This window comes from Galeopterus variegatus, unplaced genomic scaffold (genome assembly GCF_000696425.1).
Source record: "Galeopterus variegatus unplaced genomic scaffold, G_variegatus-3.0.2 Scaffold161, whole genome shotgun sequence".
NCBI lineage: Eukaryota > Metazoa > Chordata > Mammalia > Dermoptera > Cynocephalidae > Galeopterus > Galeopterus variegatus.
Window position 1 is genome coordinate 62,534 of NW_007726272.1, and position 20,295 is coordinate 82,828.

General features: G+C 42.4%; 1 protein-coding gene across 2 annotated transcripts in view; it reads left to right on the forward strand.

Annotated features, from left to right (window-relative positions):
* Positions 1–20,295, forward strand: part of LOC103609348 (thioredoxin domain-containing protein 11) — a 50,982-nt gene that overhangs the window by 17,615 nt on the left and 13,072 nt on the right. The window contains exons 3-5 of one of the 2 annotated variants that reach the window (XM_008593676.1): positions 9,622–9,734; positions 12,348–12,548; positions 18,138–18,900. In XM_008593676.1, coding sequence (XP_008591898.1) covers positions 9,622–9,734; positions 12,348–12,548; positions 18,138–18,900 — 1,077 coding nt within the window. The remainder of the gene's footprint in view (positions 1–9,621; positions 9,735–12,347; positions 12,549–18,137; positions 18,901–20,295) is intronic. The other variant, XM_008593683.1, reaches the window with a different exon arrangement.

Genomic DNA, 20,295 nt, shown 5'->3' on the forward strand with positions numbered 1-20,295 from the left:
TAGCCCAGTGCATGTGAATCACTTACTACAGTGCTGGGCGGAGGCCCCCCCCCCCCCAGGGCCCCCCCCCCCCCGTCCATTCCTCTTCCTTTTTCTCTCCACTGGCTTCTCACCGTCCTCTGACACTAGAATCCTAATGAGTCAAATTGAAATTCATGTGGTACCTAACTAAATATCACCCTGAAAATACCCCTAAACTATTAACTAAAGATAATACTTCCACTCCCTTCTGCCAACCTTTGGGAATTCCCTAAACTTAATTGAGAGGTGAATCTGTGGCATTAGTTTTTTGGGGAATACTGTTCTAATGATTTTTTTTTTTCCCCCCGAGGAATTTATTAGAGGAAGAACTTCTGATTCCACTGTAGGGTCCCTTTACTCCACTGGGTGGCATCTGATGCTGCTGTGATTTGCTTGTAGGATTGAGTCAGAACACATAAATAGTGCCCTTCTCCATATCTTTATTCATGAATAAAGCTTTTTTGGAGCACTTTTCTGTTAGATTGTGAAATTTTATATAACATCAAGGGGTCTGAAGGCTAAGATTTTCTTACCTCATATGTTACGTTTTTAAAGGTATTGGAAAAACAAGGGACTGACAAGCAAGGTTGACTCAAAGATTTCTTTATTTTCTCAGGTTCCTGGGTCTAACTCTTGGGTCTTTTGACCAGGCATTGTGTTCAACAGTCCTCTGTGAATGGAACAGGTTCTAGGATCACTTGGTTTTCTTGGATGATCTCATTTGTTGTCACTGTACTCACTCATAGAGGGAGACCTTTTTCTAACTCTGTCTGCATTTAGAGACCCTCTGGGTACAGGGTAATAACACACACTTCATTAGAAATTCCATACTTTTTGTCCCTACACCTAAAATTGACTTTTTAACCATGTAGCCTTTTTTTAATCAAGGAAATCCTCAAGTTTTATGGGGGATGCTTTTATTCCCCTTATGAGTTATTTTGTAAGCCTGGTGAATGTTTCTAGATGAGAACTAAAGCCAAGAAATGACCTCCCAGCACTTGAGGTTAGATTCAGAAGCATGATTTCTTAATTCATCAAACCTTTGAAGATCTGCTATGAGCTGCTGCTATAAAGACAAATAAACTCTGCCATGAGCAGGAGCCACCAGCTAGTGTGACTTACAGTTAGGGTTGCTCACAATGAGACTGCACTGACAGGCTTCCTTGGAGGTTGGAGGCAGGAAGACTGGTCAGAAGAGGGTTTTCCAGGAGAATAGAGGGCTCTACAGGGCCTCTACCTCCAGGTAAGTGTATGAGAAACTACAGAGGGGAAGATAGATGGGGCTGGGGAGAAAGAAAGAGTTGTGTTCACTTTTACTTTGGCTTCAGGAAGCTCAGATGTAGTGTTCATTCATAGATAGGCATTTGGATTCCTACAGCCCATGTATTTGAGAAATTGCATCATCTTTTTCTGTTTTGTGATATTTTCTACCTTTAAAAAGTTGTGTGTGTGTGTGTGTGTGTGTGTGTGTGTGTGTGTGAGAGAGAGAGAGAGATTTGGAAGTTGAGATAAGACTCCTACACAGAGAACCCAAAGCACTAAAGTCTTGGGGATCACGTAATAAAGTCACAAGCTCCCAGTCAAACAATTCTTTGCAGACAAACCCAGTTCTGGTCTGTACTTGACCATTATATACAGTTGAGCATGATAAACTGATACTTGACTGAGCACTTCACTGAGCCAGGCGCTTTACGTAGATGATCCAGTCTTCACTGCCACCCTTTGAAATAGGAGCTATTGATTATCCCAGTTTTACAGGTGAAACTGAAGCTCTGAGGAGGATGTTAACTTACTCAGGGTCAATGTGGTGGGCAGAGTAAGGGCTCCCCAAAAAGGTCCACTTCCCAGTCACTAGAACCTGTGAATATGTTATGTCACATGGCAAGGAGGAATTACAGTTGCAAATGGAATTAGGCTGCTAATCAACTGACCTTGAGATAGGGAGATTATCCTGGATTATCAAGGCACTCCCAGTGTCATCAAAAGGATTCTTAAAAGTGGAATTGAGAGGCAAAAGAATAGTCAATGTCAGAGTGATGTGATGTGGGAAGGACTTGTCTGGCCATCGCTGGCTTTTGACATGGAGGAAGGGGGCCACAAGCCGAGGAATGTGGGTGACTTCCAGAAGCTGGAAAAAGCAAGAACATGGGTTCTCCCCTGTAGCCTCCAGAAGGAATATGCCCTGTTGACAGGGCAGTGTTGATTTTAGCCCAGTGAGACTCATTTTGGACTTCTAACCTCTGGAACTGTAAAATACATTTATGTTGTTTTAAACCACTAAGTCTGCTGTAATTTGTTACAGCAGCAACAGGAAACTAATACAGTCCCACAGTAAATGCAGGAGCTGGGATAGGAACTCAGCCCCATGGTGCAGAGCTCACTCTCTCCAGCCCTAGTCCATTTCTCCCTGGCCACTGTGCTGTACTGGGATGAAAGGTGGTATGGTACGGTAATTCCCTCCTTCTGCCTTGCCCATGATAATGCTTTAAATGTAATGCCTTTCCCTGGATAATATCCACCTTCTTCATTTTTCAAGCCCAAGCTGAAGTCCTGTGGATTGATAAGTATCACCTTGTTGGCAAGATGTCTGGCACACAGTGGATATCAAATGGAGATTTGAATACCACCTCTTCCTTCTTCGAACTCCTGTTGCACTAATGGGCTGTGTCTCCCACTAGCAACTTTCATCAGTTTCTAATTTTACCTTGGACTTGAGTGGTATCTTCCTAATAAGTTCCCATAGGCAGGGACCGACTCTCCTGATAATAAGTGATTTTAGTGGCAAGTATTCTGGTGTGACCATGGCCCAGTCACCCCTTCTTATTGACCTTCAGGTTCCCCTGGTTGCCTGTAAGGGATATTTTAGCTTAAAAATGTAATAGCCCTGTTTTTGCCTGTTTTTGTAGGTGTGGGAGCTAAGAATGGTTTTTCCATTTTTGAAAGGGTTGTTTGGTGCAGGGGGCAGGTGGCAGGAGCGGGGAGAACCACATGTACGGAGACCTCATATAGCTGACCCTTGTGCTAGACTGTAAGAGCAGCCTGAAAGTGGGTGGAGGAGGATTTCTAAGTGGATATGTTTAGCTTGTGAAGTCCTCCTTTCTAATGTTTAGCTTGTGAAGTCCTCCTTCCCTGAGAGTACATAAAAAAACAAAATCAAAAACAATGATATGTTTAGCTTGTGAAGTCCTCCTTCCCTGAGAGTACATAAAAAAACAAAATCAAAAACAATTGAAACGCATACAAGGGAAGTATTTGAATTGATCATTTTTTGAAACGCATACAAGGGAAGTATTTGAATTGATCATTTTAATATTCTTCAGTATTTATTAAATAAGAACAGCTGGTGTGAGGGTGTTTATTTTACTGTCATATTAAGTATATGTGACAATGCATTTTTAGCTCTATAGTTTATTTTCTCCTAAAATAATGTATTTGGAACTACATTTCTCTTTCCTTCCTACCTAACTCACAAGAAAGAAAAAAATCACAGCTAAGAAGTTACATGTTTACTTAGAGTTTAGCAGTATCTTGGCAAGCACCCGAATGTATCTATCTATGGTGCCCAAATGCCAGATTGTTTTTCTAGGTTATTGCTTTGTGCTTTATGTTAAGAATTTTGAAAATATATAAATATCAAAATCACATTTCTAGGGAAAAAAGTGCAAGTAATAGTGATAGTTTAGTATATTGAAAACAGGCTTTTCTGTAATCTGTTACATTTTGTTGAAGTTTTTTTCATTTTAATGGATATTTTTATTATTGGAAATTTATGAAATCATCCAGTAAATGGTTATGAAGCTCTTGAAAAGTGAATCACTACGTAAATATTAAGTAACATAGAGGGGTTGTTTTTAATCCCCTTTTATATAATCCTATTGTTCTTTTTCTGATTTGTCCAAAACCTTGGAAAGAAGAGTGGGAAAGCAGAAGTTAATAAAAATGACAGAGAATGTGGAATAAAATGAGGGTTAGTTCTGAGCAGATGGAAGGTACCATGATACAGGTTTGCCTTTTGGAATATCACTGTTTCCCAATGTAAAGAAATGAGAGAAATTTCTCCAGGGAGTAAATGACTTTTTAGGCATGCTGATTAAATGCCATGTGATTTAATCCAGTGCTATTTAGTTTTGAAGTATATCATGGTTTATTTGTTAGCAGTTTTGTTTTGTTTTTTGGTTTTTGTTTTGGCAGTTGGCCAGTATTGGGATCCGAACCTTGACCTTGGTGCTACAAGACAGCACTCTAACCAACTGAGCCACCCAGCCAGCCTATTAGTAGTTATTTTTATCAGCATTTTTCATTACCTCACATTCCATTTTATTCCATAATCCCTAAGAGATTAACTCACACAGAAACTCCCTGGATAGCAGTTGGCAGCTCTTATGTAAAGGATTCCATGTTGTTCAGCGCTGGTGTTTCTGTTCTCTCTTTCAGTGTCCTTGGGTACCTTTCTTTGTAGTGTACCAGGTACTGTTTACTGTAGGCCTCTGAGAGAGAATTGATTTCAGAAACTCAGTCTAGCTAGAGCCTCAAGGTTCTTGAGCCCCACCTTTTCCTTTTTGAAGGGGGGAAGGAACACGTTTTTAAAAATAATTGTCTACTGTTGGAGCAGTTTTCATGAAAAAAAAATTCAAGAAGCATTGTCTCATATATTCTTACCAGATAAATTGCCTATTATTAAGACTTGCTGGCTGCTGGATTATCATTCCATCCTAATTTTCTTCCTGAGATAAATGATTCCTTTGGTGCAAACATGAACCAGCTGTGAATGGAAACCAGATGCAATTTCAGGTCCTTCCATGCCAAGTGCACCCTTGGTGGTCGCCACAAGTTAAATGGTGACAGTGGTGTGTGGAAGGCCACAAGAAGGGCAACTGAAGCTTTACCTGGGGGGTGTGGGAAGCAGAGATTAGTGGCAAATAAGAACTCCAACCTTATGAAGGATGGCCGGAAAGAAATATGCCTAAGTGACAAAAGTAGATGAGGTTTAATGGATCAAAGCAAAACCATCTGTTTCTCAAAGCACAGCAGCCAGAGTGAGCATCAGCATGATAGTGCTGGCTCCGTGGCCCCATGTCCGTGGGAGCCTAGATGGTGGCTCGGTGCAGTGGCTGCCTTGTAGCTCAGGGACACTGGGCCAAGAGCTCAGCACTTTTGTAGCAAGCAGCAAAGAAGCCATTCTGCCTCCCTGAAGAGTGAGTGGCCATAGGAGTCATGCTGTGGTTGCCTTGACCTACTTAGTTACCTGCACGAGCAGCTGCAGAAACTGCTTGGTAGCTAATTCTCTTACCCAGATGTTCTTTCAAGATCTTGTTACATCTTGTAGTGATCTTTGATACCAGTTGACACTGTATGGTTAATAGAGATCCTAAACGGGCCACTTACCAGGCTAACAGATGTACTGAGAAATTTTTTTTTTATTAATGCCATCCTGCCATTGTTGGACATTGGTTGGGGAGGGGCGAGTACGATGCTGAATGTATTTTAAGTTATTCAACAAATTCGGAGTTCTTAATTAAAATATTGAAGCTTCATTACTTTTAGGACAAAAGAATTCATTTTATTAATGACAAGGACCCCTATTGTAGAAAGCCCTGGGATCCTGCTTAACAGAAGATGCTCTGGATATGGAGACGAGAAGTGCTGTTTTCTTGTGTCATTCTTACATTATAAACTTCCTCTGCTAATCCAAGTATTCTTTCACATGAGACTGCACATTTAAGCTGCATCTTCGAGCAAAATTTCTACCATGTGCTGTAACTTAAATAGAAGTGGGATTTTTGTAAACTTCTCTATGTGTAAAAAAAAAAGTTTTGAACATGTAATATATTTGAGCATGTTGGAATTCGTTCTGTGCAGGCAGACTGTCCATTCTTATTAATGCAGTTAAAAAAGTTTTTGAATGGCCCCTTTTACCTTTTGGGTCAGGCTGTCACATCATATTCCTTTGCTCCAGTAAATCATGACTTTGGCAGACCATCAGATGAATTTCCTTACAGGCTCCCTTCCCTTCTCTCCTCTTTTTAATTATGGCTGTCCACCAAGATTCAGCCTTCTCCTTCTGGAGAGTGATGTTTTTGTCCTACCAGTTAAAATCCTCTCTTAGATCCTGCCTTTTCTTCTGACAGCTTTGGGATCTGAACTTGCATGTCACACCATTAAAAAGTGTTTTTTTGAATCTTGAACTAATTTTATACTTACAGAAAAGGTACAAAAATAGAACAGAAAGTTCTCCAATTACCTGCAGTCACCCAGCTTCCCCCATTGTTAACATCTTATGTAACCATTTGTTATGGTGGCTTTGTCAAAACTAAGAAATTAACGTTGGTACAGTACTATTAACTAAACTGTAGACCTTATTTGAATTGTTTCAGTGTTTCCACTAGTGTCTGTTTTTATTCCAGGATCTAATCCCTGATCTTACATTGCATTTGTTTAGTTTTTTCTCCTAGTCTCCTATCTATGACAATTCCTCTATCTTTCCTTGTCTTTCATGACCTTGACACTTAAGAATACCGCTTAGAAGTTTAATACAGAGTCCCTCAGTTTTAGTTTGTGTGATGTTTTCTCATGATTGGAATGAGGTTATGTATTTTTGGCAAGAATACAGCAGGGATGTCCTCTCAGTGCTTCTTATCAAGGGGTTCCTATGATGTCAGTGTGTCTCCTACTAGTAATGTTAACTTTGATTACTTGGTTAAGGTAGTGTCTGCTGGGTTTCTCCACTGCAGAGTTACTGTCATTTCCTTTGTAATGTTGGGGCTCAGAGGCTGTTACTCCAAAATATCGTGCTTTGATGTGCTGGAATAAAGAAGCAGCCTCAAGGTCTCCCTCCAGCTCTTCATCCTCTGTCACTCTTTAAAGCACAGGATGAAGACGTTCTCTTATCTGCCTAACCTCTGGTCCTTTCACTGAGTTGTCATTAACTTTTGACTCATCTGGACAAACTTGTCATAGGCCATTGTCTTCTATTTTGGTCCCATTCAGTATTTTGAAGAGAATCATTTACTAGTCATTGTCTGTGGGCCAGATACACTTCGTCCCAGGCCGTTGGTGTGTTCTCCAGGTCCATTGAGTTTCCCTAAAAATTATTTACTCCTACACCCATATCACCCCTTTCCCTATGAAGAGGGGCATATAAACTGTACCCTGGGGAAATGCGGATGTTACTCTCTTATGATTCTCTTATGTTCTCTTTGGTATCAGGGTATCATTACTTCTAGGTCTCCTGAGCAGATAGAACTAGGAAATACATGTATTTATACACATGCATATGCATACATCTATATTTCTGTATCTGTCATGTGTGTGTATGGGGGGGTGTGTATTAAAAACTAGAAGTTTATGCTAATTCTCTTGGATTCCAGTCTGATGCTACAGGGTTCATTTTGGCCTTCTCTCTCTCTCTCTCTTTTTTTTTTTTTCCTTCTTTTGCCTTTTCCTCTTAATATATAACTTCTTATTCCAAAAGTGAGAATCCTGGCTCTCTTACTTACAAAGAAGTAATAAGTTAGAGTTTCCAAATTGCTAACTTACATTCCTTTGAGAAACACACGTACTAACTAGACTTACAGCATTTATGTATAGTTCTTTTTGCCTTTAGTTTTAAGCATCCAGTGAAGATAACATTTCTCAGTTTCTTGGATAGTTCTTCCTTGCCCACCCCTTCACTGTGGTGCCACTCATTTGCAGTAGTCAGACTTCTTTGTTAGCGTTTGTACCCCACATTGGGTTCCCCACATCTCCATCGGTTGTAATTGTTTAATTTGGGAGCATGAGAAGGGTGTGTGAAACATCACTGTGTCTCTAAGAGTCAGGTGCAAAAAAGGCTCTTCAGAGAGGCGCCAGCCCTGCTCTCCTGCTCCCATTCCTCCTTTCCCACTCTCCCCCATAAGTAACCAGTCTCTTTAATTTCTGGCTTATTCTTCCAGTATTTCTTTTGTTTTATGCCATTTAAAACTCATCAGCTTTATATTGAAGATTGTCGACCATGGCGGTAGGGACATACTTCCGTTCATCCTCATTGGCCACCTCTCATCTGAGGGAAAGAGGACGTCACTGCTGGAAGGTGGGGCTCATCTGATTAAACTAGAAACTGTGTGTGTTTAGCACCTTAATATTTTTATATTTTCGCTACTTGGATATAACTTGGTATCATTTCAAGTTTAACTGATATTTTATTTAATGTCTGCTAGTAAAGCAGAAAGGGGATAGGAAAGAAATGTACTTTTTCCTAGTATCTTATCCACCCTCATTTAACACTAAACACTTTATTTTTATAATCACACAAATATTACAGTATTATATACTCCATGAAAAAAATAATAAAAGCTTCACATAAGGATAAAGTCCTCTTTGATCTCTGTCCCCTAACACCAAACCACTTTTATTATCTGCACAGGTTCTTTATACATTTCTAAACATATGTGCCTATAGGAAAAAAAAATTGTTTTATAAGTGCGAGTTTTTTTTTTGTTTTTTTTTAAATAAAAGGTTTACTTTATCTTCTTCCGTTTCATTTTTCACTGACGTATATCTTGAAGATCTATTTGTGCTGTGGATAGCCCCTCCTCATTGTTTTTAACTTCCACAGAGCATTTCTTGGTGAACATCCTTGCATGAGACTGCTGCACACATGTGGTTACTCAGAAGTGGAATTGCTGGCTGCATCCATTCTTCACTGTAATCAGCACGGCAAACTGCTCTCCCAAGGGCCGTGCCGTTTTACCTTTCTGCAAGCATTGCATGAGAACACTCATTTCTCTACTGGTCATCAATATTTGATATTTCCTGTGTTTGAAATTTTGGGCAACTTGAGGGTCAAAAGTGGTATTTTGTTTTAATTTGCTTCCCTCTGAAATAGTGAAGTTGAGTAATTTAGCCATGTACATTTCCTTTTCTGTGGTTCACCCAATTTTAACCATTTTCTTTTCTTATTGATTTGTATGAGTTCTTTGTATATGCTAGATTCGTTCATTTAACAGATATTTATTGATCTCTTACTTTATGCCCCAAGCACTGCTGTAGGGCTGGAGTACCAGCAATAAATGAGGACTCTAATTTCATGGAAATTACATTCTGAAGAGGAAGTTGTACCAAAGAAAATCTGAATGAATAAGATTAGGCAGATGTTAATAAGAGCTATAAAAAATAGGGTAATAGGGCAAAGAGTGTGTCTGAGTGGGGAGGGAGACCCAGTTTCCCCTTGTAGACTCCATCCTGAGTGCTGTTGGGTGCGTGGTCAGGGAAAGCTTCTCAGAGGTAGCAGCTGAGATGAATGATGAGAAGGAGTCTGCCATGGGAAGTGTCTGGACAGAAAGGACAGTGTGTGTGTTGGCTCTGAGGTGGGCCTAGTGAACAAGGGGGACTCATCAGTATAAGTGATTGTCAGAGACATTACTCTCAGGAGTAGACTTGGCCTTTACAGGGCCAAGGTCTGTTTCAGGAAGGTTTCTTCAGCTCCTCCTCCCCTGTTCCAGGCCAGGTTACCAAAAAGAGCTTTGCTCCAGGGGACTTGGGCATCAAGACTTGGTCATTGGGTTTTGTGGTTGTTTTAAGGCATAGGCCTTTTCTTTAATAAAGGAAAATTTTCTGTTTCAGATTACCTAGGAACAGTACGATTTGGGGTTATCACAAATAAACATCTTGCGAAACTGGTATCCTTAGTACAGTCTGGAAGTGTGTATTTACATAGACATTTCAACACATCACTTGTAAGTATTTTGAAATCACGTTTATATTAGTGCAGTGATTCTAACCTTCTTTAGGTCACAGAATCCTTTGAGAATTGGATAAGATCTTTGGACACTGCTAGGAAAGTGCTCATGATTTTTTATATGCAAATTGAGAGTTCCTGCAACCCTACCCTAGGTCCTGTGCTCCAGATTAAGAACCCATGTATTAGAAGGCTCTTGAATTTAACATCTAGAGATTCTTTATTTATTCTTAGCCTTACTAGTTTTCCTTCTTGGATGAAATTGCAGAGTTACTGTGTTGGAGAATTGTTACTCGAGGCCCATGTTCTCAGAGGTTAAGCTTCCATTGGGTGGTGTTCTTTGTTCATTTGTTTCTTTTATGAAGAGTAGTATTGTGACATGCTCTTCTCCTCAACTGATGTAATAGATCTTTGAAGTTCTTGTCAAGTCACAGTGAGAAATTGATGGCTTCTCACCCCAGAGAGCCTTGGTTTTCCATTGTTACCTTTGTTCCCTGCTTTCACTTGCTTTTTCATGGAACAACCTCAACTCGGCTACCTCTGAGCTTTGACCTGTGCTGCTTTGTCCTGTGCTTCTACTCTATTTATTACTGCTTCCTCAGTCACATCACTGAGAGTTTATTTTTCTTAAGTATTTTCTGTCTCTCTAACATCATTGACAGTGTCAGTGACTTACAGGTTGTATAAAGGTCGATTTCCCTGTACCCAGTGTACTCAGCCTGCTAAAATCTTTTCTCCCCGCGGCTCAGCGTGTACTACCAGGCCCTCCCGGGGGTGCCCCTCACTTACTGGTTACCTTGGCTTCTGCATCCCTCTAGTAGCCTGATGTTGTGCTTTACTTCTTGCAGTTTATGTTCCAGAAGTCAAATGTATTTTTGTGTTTTCCAAATAGAAATGTTTGTTATGATGTTTGAGTATGTTTTTTCAAATTCCCACCATCCCACTTTGAGGATCGCTGCCGTGATTTTTTCTCTGGGCCCACCCACTTTCCTTGTGCCTCTAAGTTTCTCTTGACTTCATCTGCTTTTGCTATCTATCATTTTCCTGTATCCCTCATTTTTAGCATGTGATGTAGCCTACATATATATTTATTTATAGTAAAGGATACTGAGGAAGAAATTTTAAATAGAGAGGCTCACCAGTTAGTTCAGTTGATTAGATCATGGTGCTGATAACACCACGGGTTTGAACCCTCTGGCCAGCAAAAACCAAAACAAACAAAAATAAAATTGCTGATAACACCACGGGTTTGAACCCTCTGGCCAGCAAAAACCAAAACAAACAAAAATAAAATAAGATAGAGGAAAAAAGGTAGGAGAATGAGATGACATTGAAAAATATATTAGTTTACTACTTCAATTTAGTAGTTTTTAAGGTTGGTTAGTTTGTTTAGCAATAGAATGAATTCTTTTATCAAATGAAATATTATTGGGATTACCGATATTTAAAAAGAATAAAAGCAGTGGACATCTTTGTTATGAGGCAATTTAAATCTCCATTTTGACATCAACGTCAAGGGTTTGGATCCTTGTACTGGCCAGCGCCAAAACCAAGTAAATCTCCATTTGCGGGTTGTCAAATATCTCATTTCATGAAGTGCTCCAAAACACCTCTTCAGAAATCTGTTTGAAACCAGTGATTTATATCATTGGAATTTCAAAAATAATTTTATGTTCGCATATATTGGTTGTTATAGAAAAACAAAGCAAAAAAATCTAAGTGTCTCTTTCCTTCATCCATACACATAAGTGTGATCTGTGCCCTTGTACAAATTTAGGTCCCTCACTGATGCATATGGATATTTCTTGAGTCCCTGCTCTGTGCCAGGTGTTTATCTAGTCACAGGGAATATAGGTGAGCAAAACAGATATAGCCTCCGCCTCACCGAGGCTCCATTCCCATCCTTGTGGGGCCACGTTTGAGGGACCAAGGTAAAAATCTAACTGCTCCTTGACTCCGTAATTTCTGTTCCCTTAGGTATTCCTTGGTCTTATCCAATAATGTTTTTTTTTTTTTGTCTTTTTGTCTTTTTCCGTGTCCGGCAACGGATCGCAACCCTCAGTGTTGCCCCGTACCGGACCGGGGACCGGCAACGGGATCGCAACCCTCGGTGCTGCTCCCGCGCCTCGCTCAGCTAGTGAGCGGGAACCGGTCTGTATGTGGGATCCGAACCCTCGGGCGGGAGCGCCGCCGCGCTTCTCAAGCGGCGCACTATCCAGTGCGCCACCGGGCCGGCCCCTTATCCAATAATGTTTAATAGCTGTCCTTGAACAGGGTGATAGAGATTGTTATTGTCACCAGCAGGCAAGGACAATTATTTGTTGATAAGTGACTCTGTCAAAAGGGGAAAAGATGAATTACATGATAAGAAAGTCACCCCGTGGCCACTTTTGCCTTTTCAACGACTTGTAAGGAAATGCTCTATCTGGAGAAGGGGGCTCTGGGTGTTAGCTGTGCTGCAGTGGCCGGTCATGTCGCTGCTCTGAGCCTCGTTTTCTTCACCTGTGCAGTGGTGGGTTGATCAGGCCTCTTGAGGACAGTGCCATTGCACTTTGATCCTGCCCTGCCTCACTCAGCTTTCTTTTATCCTCTGTGCATTTGTCCTTTACAGGTCTTTCCCAGGGAGGTCATGAACTACACAGCTGAAAACGTCTGTAAGTGGGCCTTAGAAAACCGGGAGATGCTCTTTCGATGGCTGCAGCCACATGGAGGCAAGAGTCTCCTGCTGAATAATGAACTGAAGAAAGGACCAGCACTTTTTTTGTTTATACCTTTTAATCCCTTAGCCAAAAGTCATCCTTTAATCGATGAGGTAAGAGTTGTAATGTTAAAGGTGTGTCATGAGGAGTGGGAGAGACTTACTTACTTGGACCCCTCTCATACCACACATGTACTGTGGCAGCTGTGGCTCTGTGGCCTTCCTCCTTTCTCCTCTAAATGGGCAGGAGATCCTGGGCCTGGGACGGGGACTGCTGCAGCCTCTCTGGCCACATTTATTGCCAGCTACTCAGGTCTGGGGAGAGTAGGAGGAGACAGGGAAACCAAACCATGCCTCTCCAGAGAAGGACTGAGTGTCCCTCTTACTGAGGTGACTGATGTTGAGCTTCCTGTTTGGGAAGTGGGACAGAGGGAGTGGGTAGAAACACAGGGTTTAGTGTGGACTAGGAGATGCCATTGTCATGGGCAGGGGGTGGCCAGACTGTTGGCCCTGACCATCCTTGAGACAGCAGAAAAGAGTTGTGTAGCCCAGCAGCCAGGAGCAGCAGCAACACTAGGACACCTTGTGTTTCTAAACCTTTCCTGTCGTGCATGCAGAGAATGGAGTGGTTTTCAGAGAGAGCCACCATCAGGCTCAGCCCTCCTGCTTTTCCTGCTTCATCTGGTGCCTTCACTCTCTCTGGGTGTGAGTTTATTTTAGATGTGGATCATTTGGAGGCACTTAGAGAGAGCAATAACAATAAGCAGAGAGAGCTGGGATTCCTAAATTGGATTTACTGAGGGTTTTATTTTTTCTTTCCCTCGAGGGTCACTTAATTGGCCCAAACTAATTTCAGGCAGCCAGTGTACCACTGGCCGGGCTAAGCACACACCGCCTCTCTCTGAGCCACTCAGTGTTAGCATGGTTGTCTCCTAGAGGGACAGGAAGCCAGGACTTATTGCCTAGCCAGACCCCTCATTTTGTGACCCTGGAGCCTTTTCATTAAAGTTATTATTGCTGCTAGGGAGCGATCTGAGCAAATGCTGGTATCCTGGCTTAGAGGAAGGGAGACAAAGAGAAACGAAATAGCTTCGTTTCTTCACTCTGATTATGGAGGGCTTGGAGTAATGAAGCTTTACTTCTTTACAAAATCTTCACTATGCAGATATTTTATGAACTGAGATGTTCTTTCAAAAGACTAGGCATTTAGCATATCTAAAACGAAGAGCCTTAAAACTCTTTGAAGGAAAGGTAGGGTTTTCAACCAAGGTGGGTAGCTATGGTTGTGGATTTTTAATTTAACTTTTAAAGTTTCCTTCTGGAGAGTTCTCTGTGTCTGGTTTGGTCATGTCAGGGCCCTGGGTGGGGTGGAATTTTGTGGCAGGAGCCCAGATCCTCTGCCCAGAGGGTCTTGGTTGGAGTTAGGCACTTGGTGGGAGGACATTTGCTTTGCAGCCCATTGTTCCTGTATGAGCATCTCCCCCACCTGCCCCCACTCCTCCACCTATTGACAGGCCTTTTAAAAATTTTTTCTTATTATGGTTTGTCTGGGCTCCTTTTTCTCAGGGCTCCCAGTGTCCCTGTAAGGTGGGGGGATTCCCTTCACCTTAGTGTATGTTTGAGATGGCTGAAACCCAGGCTGCATCTCACAGTATTGCAAATTACATAGACAAACAGAACATCTGTCCCACCCAGCTCCCTCCTCGTTCCAGGTCATTTTGGCAGATGTTTACTGAGTACTGTGCCAGGGTCTGCAGGGGAGAAAGGATGTGTATGACACAGTCTTCGTCCCATGGTCTCAGTGGCTTGTCCAAAAGGGGCATGAGAGCCTGCCTGTAATTCAAGGCAGAGGAAGATCAGCTCCAGGGCCAGAGTCAGGAGGAATTGGAAGGTAGAGGACACCCTCCTGGACAGCTGGGGGCTGGGCAGAAGAGGGGTTAGGAGAGGCTTTAGGAGGGGAGTGTTTGAGATGGACTTTTGGGGGCAGCCAAGATCTTGAAGGGTTGAAAGAAACCTAAGGGAGGGAACAAAGGCACGGGGCAGAGCGGGGGGAGGAGCTGCAGAGGATTTAGTATTAGGAAAGAGTGTGGGTTTTATGGTCCACAGGAAGGCTAATTAGAGGAAATCCTGCAAAAACCTTTGGAGGGAAGGGCCTTGGGTATGTGTCTGAGGACTTCAAGGTTAATTGTAGCCATCAGAGTCTCACTGACAATGAAGAGATGTGACCAGAGCTGTGTGTTACCATTAGAAAGGTTTTCCTGGCAACAGGGTTCCAGAAAAGTGAGAAGTAGTAAGAACCTGAACTTGGGTGGAGATGGTGGGATGGAAAGCAGGGTCTGTGATCAGGGAAGTAGCAACACAGTGACCAGAGATGAAGAAGTCATCAGGCGTTTGGGTGGGGTAGGAGAGATGAACATCACACTTACACAGATGACTTATAAACTTATTAGCTTGTTGGCCACGAAAGAATTTAAGGCAGCTTTATTTTTCCATTACCATCTTAGGCCTAATTTTGGGCAGGAAGTTGAGGAAGCTTACTTTATTGAGAAGAGAGAGGTCATCTTAGAGTGAGGGTGGTAGAGTTGGGGGCATGCCAAGCAAGGATGTTTGGACAGTTGTAGTGGGGCACGTGTAGGATTTCAGTTAAAAGTGACCAAGCCCAGGATTGGGCAGCTCTTGGACGTGCATGCATGCATGTGTGCGCGCACACAAACACCTGCGTGTATACACCTGTATAGAAAAGCATCAATCCCAACACCAGTGTCAGGCCACTGACACCTGGTGTCTCTAGAGAATTCTAGAGAGGTTATAGGACATCATGTTGTGTATTATGCAACTTGCTAATCAAAGGAAATGCTTACCTCAGCCAGCAGAGTCATTGTAACTCGTGTTCCGCTTTAGAAGCATTTCTTTGAGGTATTCACAGTGTATGAGTCTGGTAAGCAAATGCATGGTTATTGTGTTCAGACTTAAACTAGAAGGAAGAATCTATGGTGCAGACTTCTAAAGTTATTTGCCAAGTTTTCCTTAACAGTTTATATGAAATTAAATATGACATCAGGTGATACATATACATGTTGTAACTTGAGTCATGTTTTTAAAGCTGCTTGTTATGTAAAAGGGATAGAATTGTAAAAACCAGTTCCATTTGTAGGAGAAAAATAATAATACCTCACTCTTCAAGGGCATTGCTATATACAAAATATTTTCTTCCATTAAAAATAGTCTTTATGTGGCTGCTTTGTTTGTGTGAGAGAGAGAGAGAATGAAAGAAATTAGGAAAAAAGATTTTCTAGTACTTTTGTTTTACTGTGTAATGCTCACTACTTGGAATTTTTTTTAAAAGATTACAGTAAATCTTGAAGTTTTATGGGGGTTTTTTGAGGAGTGGGTGGGAGTAGTTATCTACTACTATGAAGCAATACTGGGATGGGGCTGGGGGCAGCTGGACTCATTATGGATTCTGTAGGCTTGATCTTGTTAGTACAGTGTGCTATCCAAACCTCATCCAGAAAGGACTGAGATCTTTGTGTGTGGGGGGAAAAAAAACAAACAATTTAAAACACTGGTTTGTCATCTAAAAATGCCTTTTTTTGGGAGGGGGGGGTGCAGGCTGGTACAGAGAATAAACCGTAAAGTGACTTTTTATGCCAAGAGCTATTCAAACTACTTGTACAAATACATATGTTTTGAATTAACTCTTTCTATAAATGTTATATGTTACAGAATTTGTTTTCTTTAAGTTGGAAACAGACTCATTAAGTGGTTTTACACACACACAGACCTTAATGAAACAAAATCCTGAGTGATGTAACACCTTGTAACTAACTGCAATGAGATTGGATTCGAGTTAACACACTGTGGGGGGTGCAGGCTGGTACAGAGAATAAACCGTAAAGTGACTTTTTATGCCAAGAGCTATTCAAACTACTTGTACAAATACATATGTTTTGAATTAACTCTTTCTATAAATGTTATATGTTATAGAATTTGTTTTCTTTAAGTTGGAAACAGACTCATTAAGTGGTTTTACACACACACAGACCTTAATGAAACAAAATCCTGAGTGATGTAACACCTTGTAACTAACTGCAATGAGATTGGATTCGAGTTAACACACTGTTCTGTTTTAGAGAATAAATGCCTTTGGATTGTAACTTACTCATCTTTCTCATGAAACTAGGGTGGTGGGGGTGGTTGGTGAAAAGATACTCATTTTGGAAATGGAGTCTTGGAAGAAAGCATAAACCTAAATTGCGCATACTGATCTGAGGAAAAGAGGGTAATCTCATCAAGAGAGGGGAGTGAGTGTGTATGTTACCTGAGATATGCCATTCATTCATCAGGTGTTTGTCAGGTGCCTGGCCCTATGCTAGGCTCCAGGAATGGCAGGATAAATCCAGTGTGGTCTCTGCTCATGAAGATCCACAAGCTTGTGGGGGAGAAGCATGTCTCAACAGAAACTTGTAAGATTGTGGGAGGGGCTTCAGGAACACTGGAGGTGCAGAAGCTAGCTTTTCTCAGGGTGGGGGTGTGGTGAGTTTTACCAAGCAGCCCCCCTAGTGCTGCATCTTGGAAACAGATGGAGGAGCCAGTGTCCTGGGCTAGCCGCTGTGAAGGTGACATGTGAGGGCCTGGTCTGGTCTGAAGAGGGTGGGGGTGAGACTGCAAAGGTAGACCGTGGCCAGATTGTATGTAGGTTTTGTCCTGCAGGTAGTAGGGAGCCACCAAATATCATTTGGCATGTCCTGGGCTAGCCGCTGTGAAGGTGACATGTGAGGGCCTGGTCTGGTCTGAAGAGGGTGGGGGTGAGACTGCAAAGGTAGACCATGGCCAGATTGTATGTAGGTTTTGTCCTGCAGGTAGTAGGGAGCCACCAAATATCATTTGGCCAAGGAGTGTCATGCTTAGGATTGTAATTTTAAAAATAAGTGGTAGCAGTGGGAGGTTCAGTTAAGGTAGGGAGAGAAAATGATGGTGGTCCATGACAGTTGAGGATGGGAATTGAGGCCGTGGTAGTGGGAATGGGCAGAAGGGCTTGCTTAGCTATGCGGAAGTCACAGCTGGCTGATTTGAGGCATGTGATGATGCAGAGAAGACGCTAAGGATCGACTGAATTTCCAGCTTGATGATTCTATTTTCCTGGGGTGGGTAGTGAGGAGGAAGAAGAGGGTGTGGGGAAGGTAAGATGATGGGGGATGGCTTGGAACAGGTTGAATTGGTAGCCTCTGTGAGGCATGACTTTATTTGGAAATGCATATGTTATGAAATATTTTGATCCACTCATTAGATGTTTGGGAATTTTTTAGACTTATTAAGATGAAGAAAGAAGACAGTGTGGAAGAGTTTTAAAGGTGTAAAGAAAAATACACTCAACTGGGAGAGATTTAAATTCTATTCACGGTGCCTTGATAACCTGGATTTGTGTCCTGGGGTGAGCCGCTTCACTTCTCCAGGCTCCATTCTTCTCATATGGGGGCTGAGACATCTCTAAGACTCCTTTTGTCTCTAAAAAATTGGTTCAGTGTTTGTTAATAGAATGACATGTTCTAAAAAGTAATCCAGGATTCTGTATGAGCAGGAGTCCTTCTGGCCTGGTCTCCTGCCCATGACTTAGAGCAGGGTGCTTTCTAGCCTGAACGATTTCAGGGTTTCACCCTTGGTCACCCCTGTGCCTCTCACTGACTCTGCTCTGTATTTCAGATCACCGAAGTAGCCTTGGAATACAACAACTGTCACGGGGACCAGGTAGTGGAGCGCCTCCTTCAGCACCTGCGACGGGTAGATGCACCGGTGTTTGAGTCCCTGGCACCGGAGTCGCCACTGATCATGGCATCCTCCTGCTGCAATACTGTGGTGCTGCCCCAGTGGCACTCCCTCTCCAGGACCCACAACATCTGTGAACTATGCGTCAACCAGACCACTGGGGGCATCAAGCCCAGCTCGGTCAGTGTGCCACAGTGCAGCTTTTTTGAGATGGCAGCAGCTCTGGATTCTTTCTACCTCAAGGAGCAGACCTTTTATCATGTGGCGTCAGACAGGATACAGTGCAGCAATTTTTTAACTTCCTACAGCCCTTTCAGCTACTACACTGCATGTTGCAGGACCATAAACAGGGGCGCAGCGGGCTTCGAACAAGATGTCTTTGAAAGCCCGACCATCACATTTCCTTCCCTCGAGGAGAAGTGTGAGGTTGATATGCCAAGCTCCATTCCTCATGTTGAGGAGAACAGGTATCTCTTTGCTGAAGTGGACATGACTAGCACAGACTTCACAGGCCTGAGCTGCAGAACCAACAAGACCCTGAATATCTACCTTTTGGATTCAAATTTGTTTTGGTTATATGCAGAGAGACTGGGTGCACCAAGCTCCACTCGGGTGAAGGAATTTGCCACGATTGTTGATGTGAAAGAAGAGTCTCATTATATCTTGGATCCAAAACAAGCTCTTATGAAGTTCACCCTAGGTACTGTAGGCAGTTGACTTCCCCAAGTATAATAAGTTTTGGTTAACTTATATAGGTAACTTTTCTTGAGGGGTCTCATTAAGGTTGGTTGTGGGGGTAATATCAGCTCTGTAACTCATTTTAAATCTTTAGACCACAATTGGTCATAATTTTTAAAAAGAAGCTAATTTTGTCTGTTAAATGGAACAGAAACTTCCTAACTCCAAATTTTGGATAAGTCTGTCATTTAGCCTGTGAGGGGGAAGAGTCCAGCTTTCTAGATTAGCAATTCCTGTCCCATTTCTAAGGTAGGGCCAGCTTCAGTTGGTGGGGATCTGACTACTGCCATGGGCAGGAAGGTGAAGGGCTGTTCTGGTGGGACGTCTCCAGGGCTAATGAATGTGAGCCATGACAGCACTTCATTCAAGGGGCTGAAACAGAAAGCAGTGGAAAGATGGAGCTACCTTGCCTCCCTTCTTGTCTCAGGTTTAAAGGTATAAACTATCAAGGCCCTCAGACCTGACTTGTTCTGCTCCTGTTTTATATGGTGCTTTATATGGTGCTGAGGAATGTTGTTATGAACTGGGGTGCCTAGATTGTAACAAACAAGCGTCAAGTACAATAAGCAAATGTCAACTTGCAAACCAGCAAAAACCACTTTTTGGGGGGGGTAATGCTCTCTATTATGGGAAACCATCCCAGAGCTCACCCCTGCAGCCTGGCAGGAGCAGCAAACTGACCCACACTGTCCTGTTCCCAGTACTTTGCTGACGTCCTTGATGTACACACAAGGAAGTGAGAATTCAAAAGCCATGTTAGTTCAGCCTCATTGGACACACAGGGACAAGTCAGTGCTTGCCAGATGGAGAAAGGAAGAATTTGGTAGGGAAGGAAACTTTATTTTCAAGGTTTAGAGAGTATGGAAGCAAGAGTAAACTCAGAACCCCTAAATCCTGTTAGCCATCCTATTTTAAATCCAGGAGCAGTTTGTTTCTTACATGAGGCATGTTTGTGAAAAGACTTACGTAAATATTGATTTTTCTATATCAGATTATATATTACAAACACAAGGGCGCCTCAGTGTTTAAAAGAAGCCTGTGACCAGTCACTTTAGGAAGGGCATAATCTATTGATATTACAAATTACATCCAATTCATGTTTTCTAAGATTGTTTTGGTGTATTGGGTTTTTAAAAAATGAAACAAATATGGGGGCTGGCCCGGTGGCGCACTGGATAGTGCGCCGCTTGGGAAGCGCGGTGGCGCTCCCGTAAAAATGAAACAAATATGGGGGCCGGCCCGGTGGCGCACTGGATAGTGCGCCGCTTGGGAAGTGCGGTGGCGCTCCCGTAAAAATGAAACAAATATGGGGGCCGGCCCGGTGGCGCACTGGATAGTGCGCCGCTTGGGAAGTGCG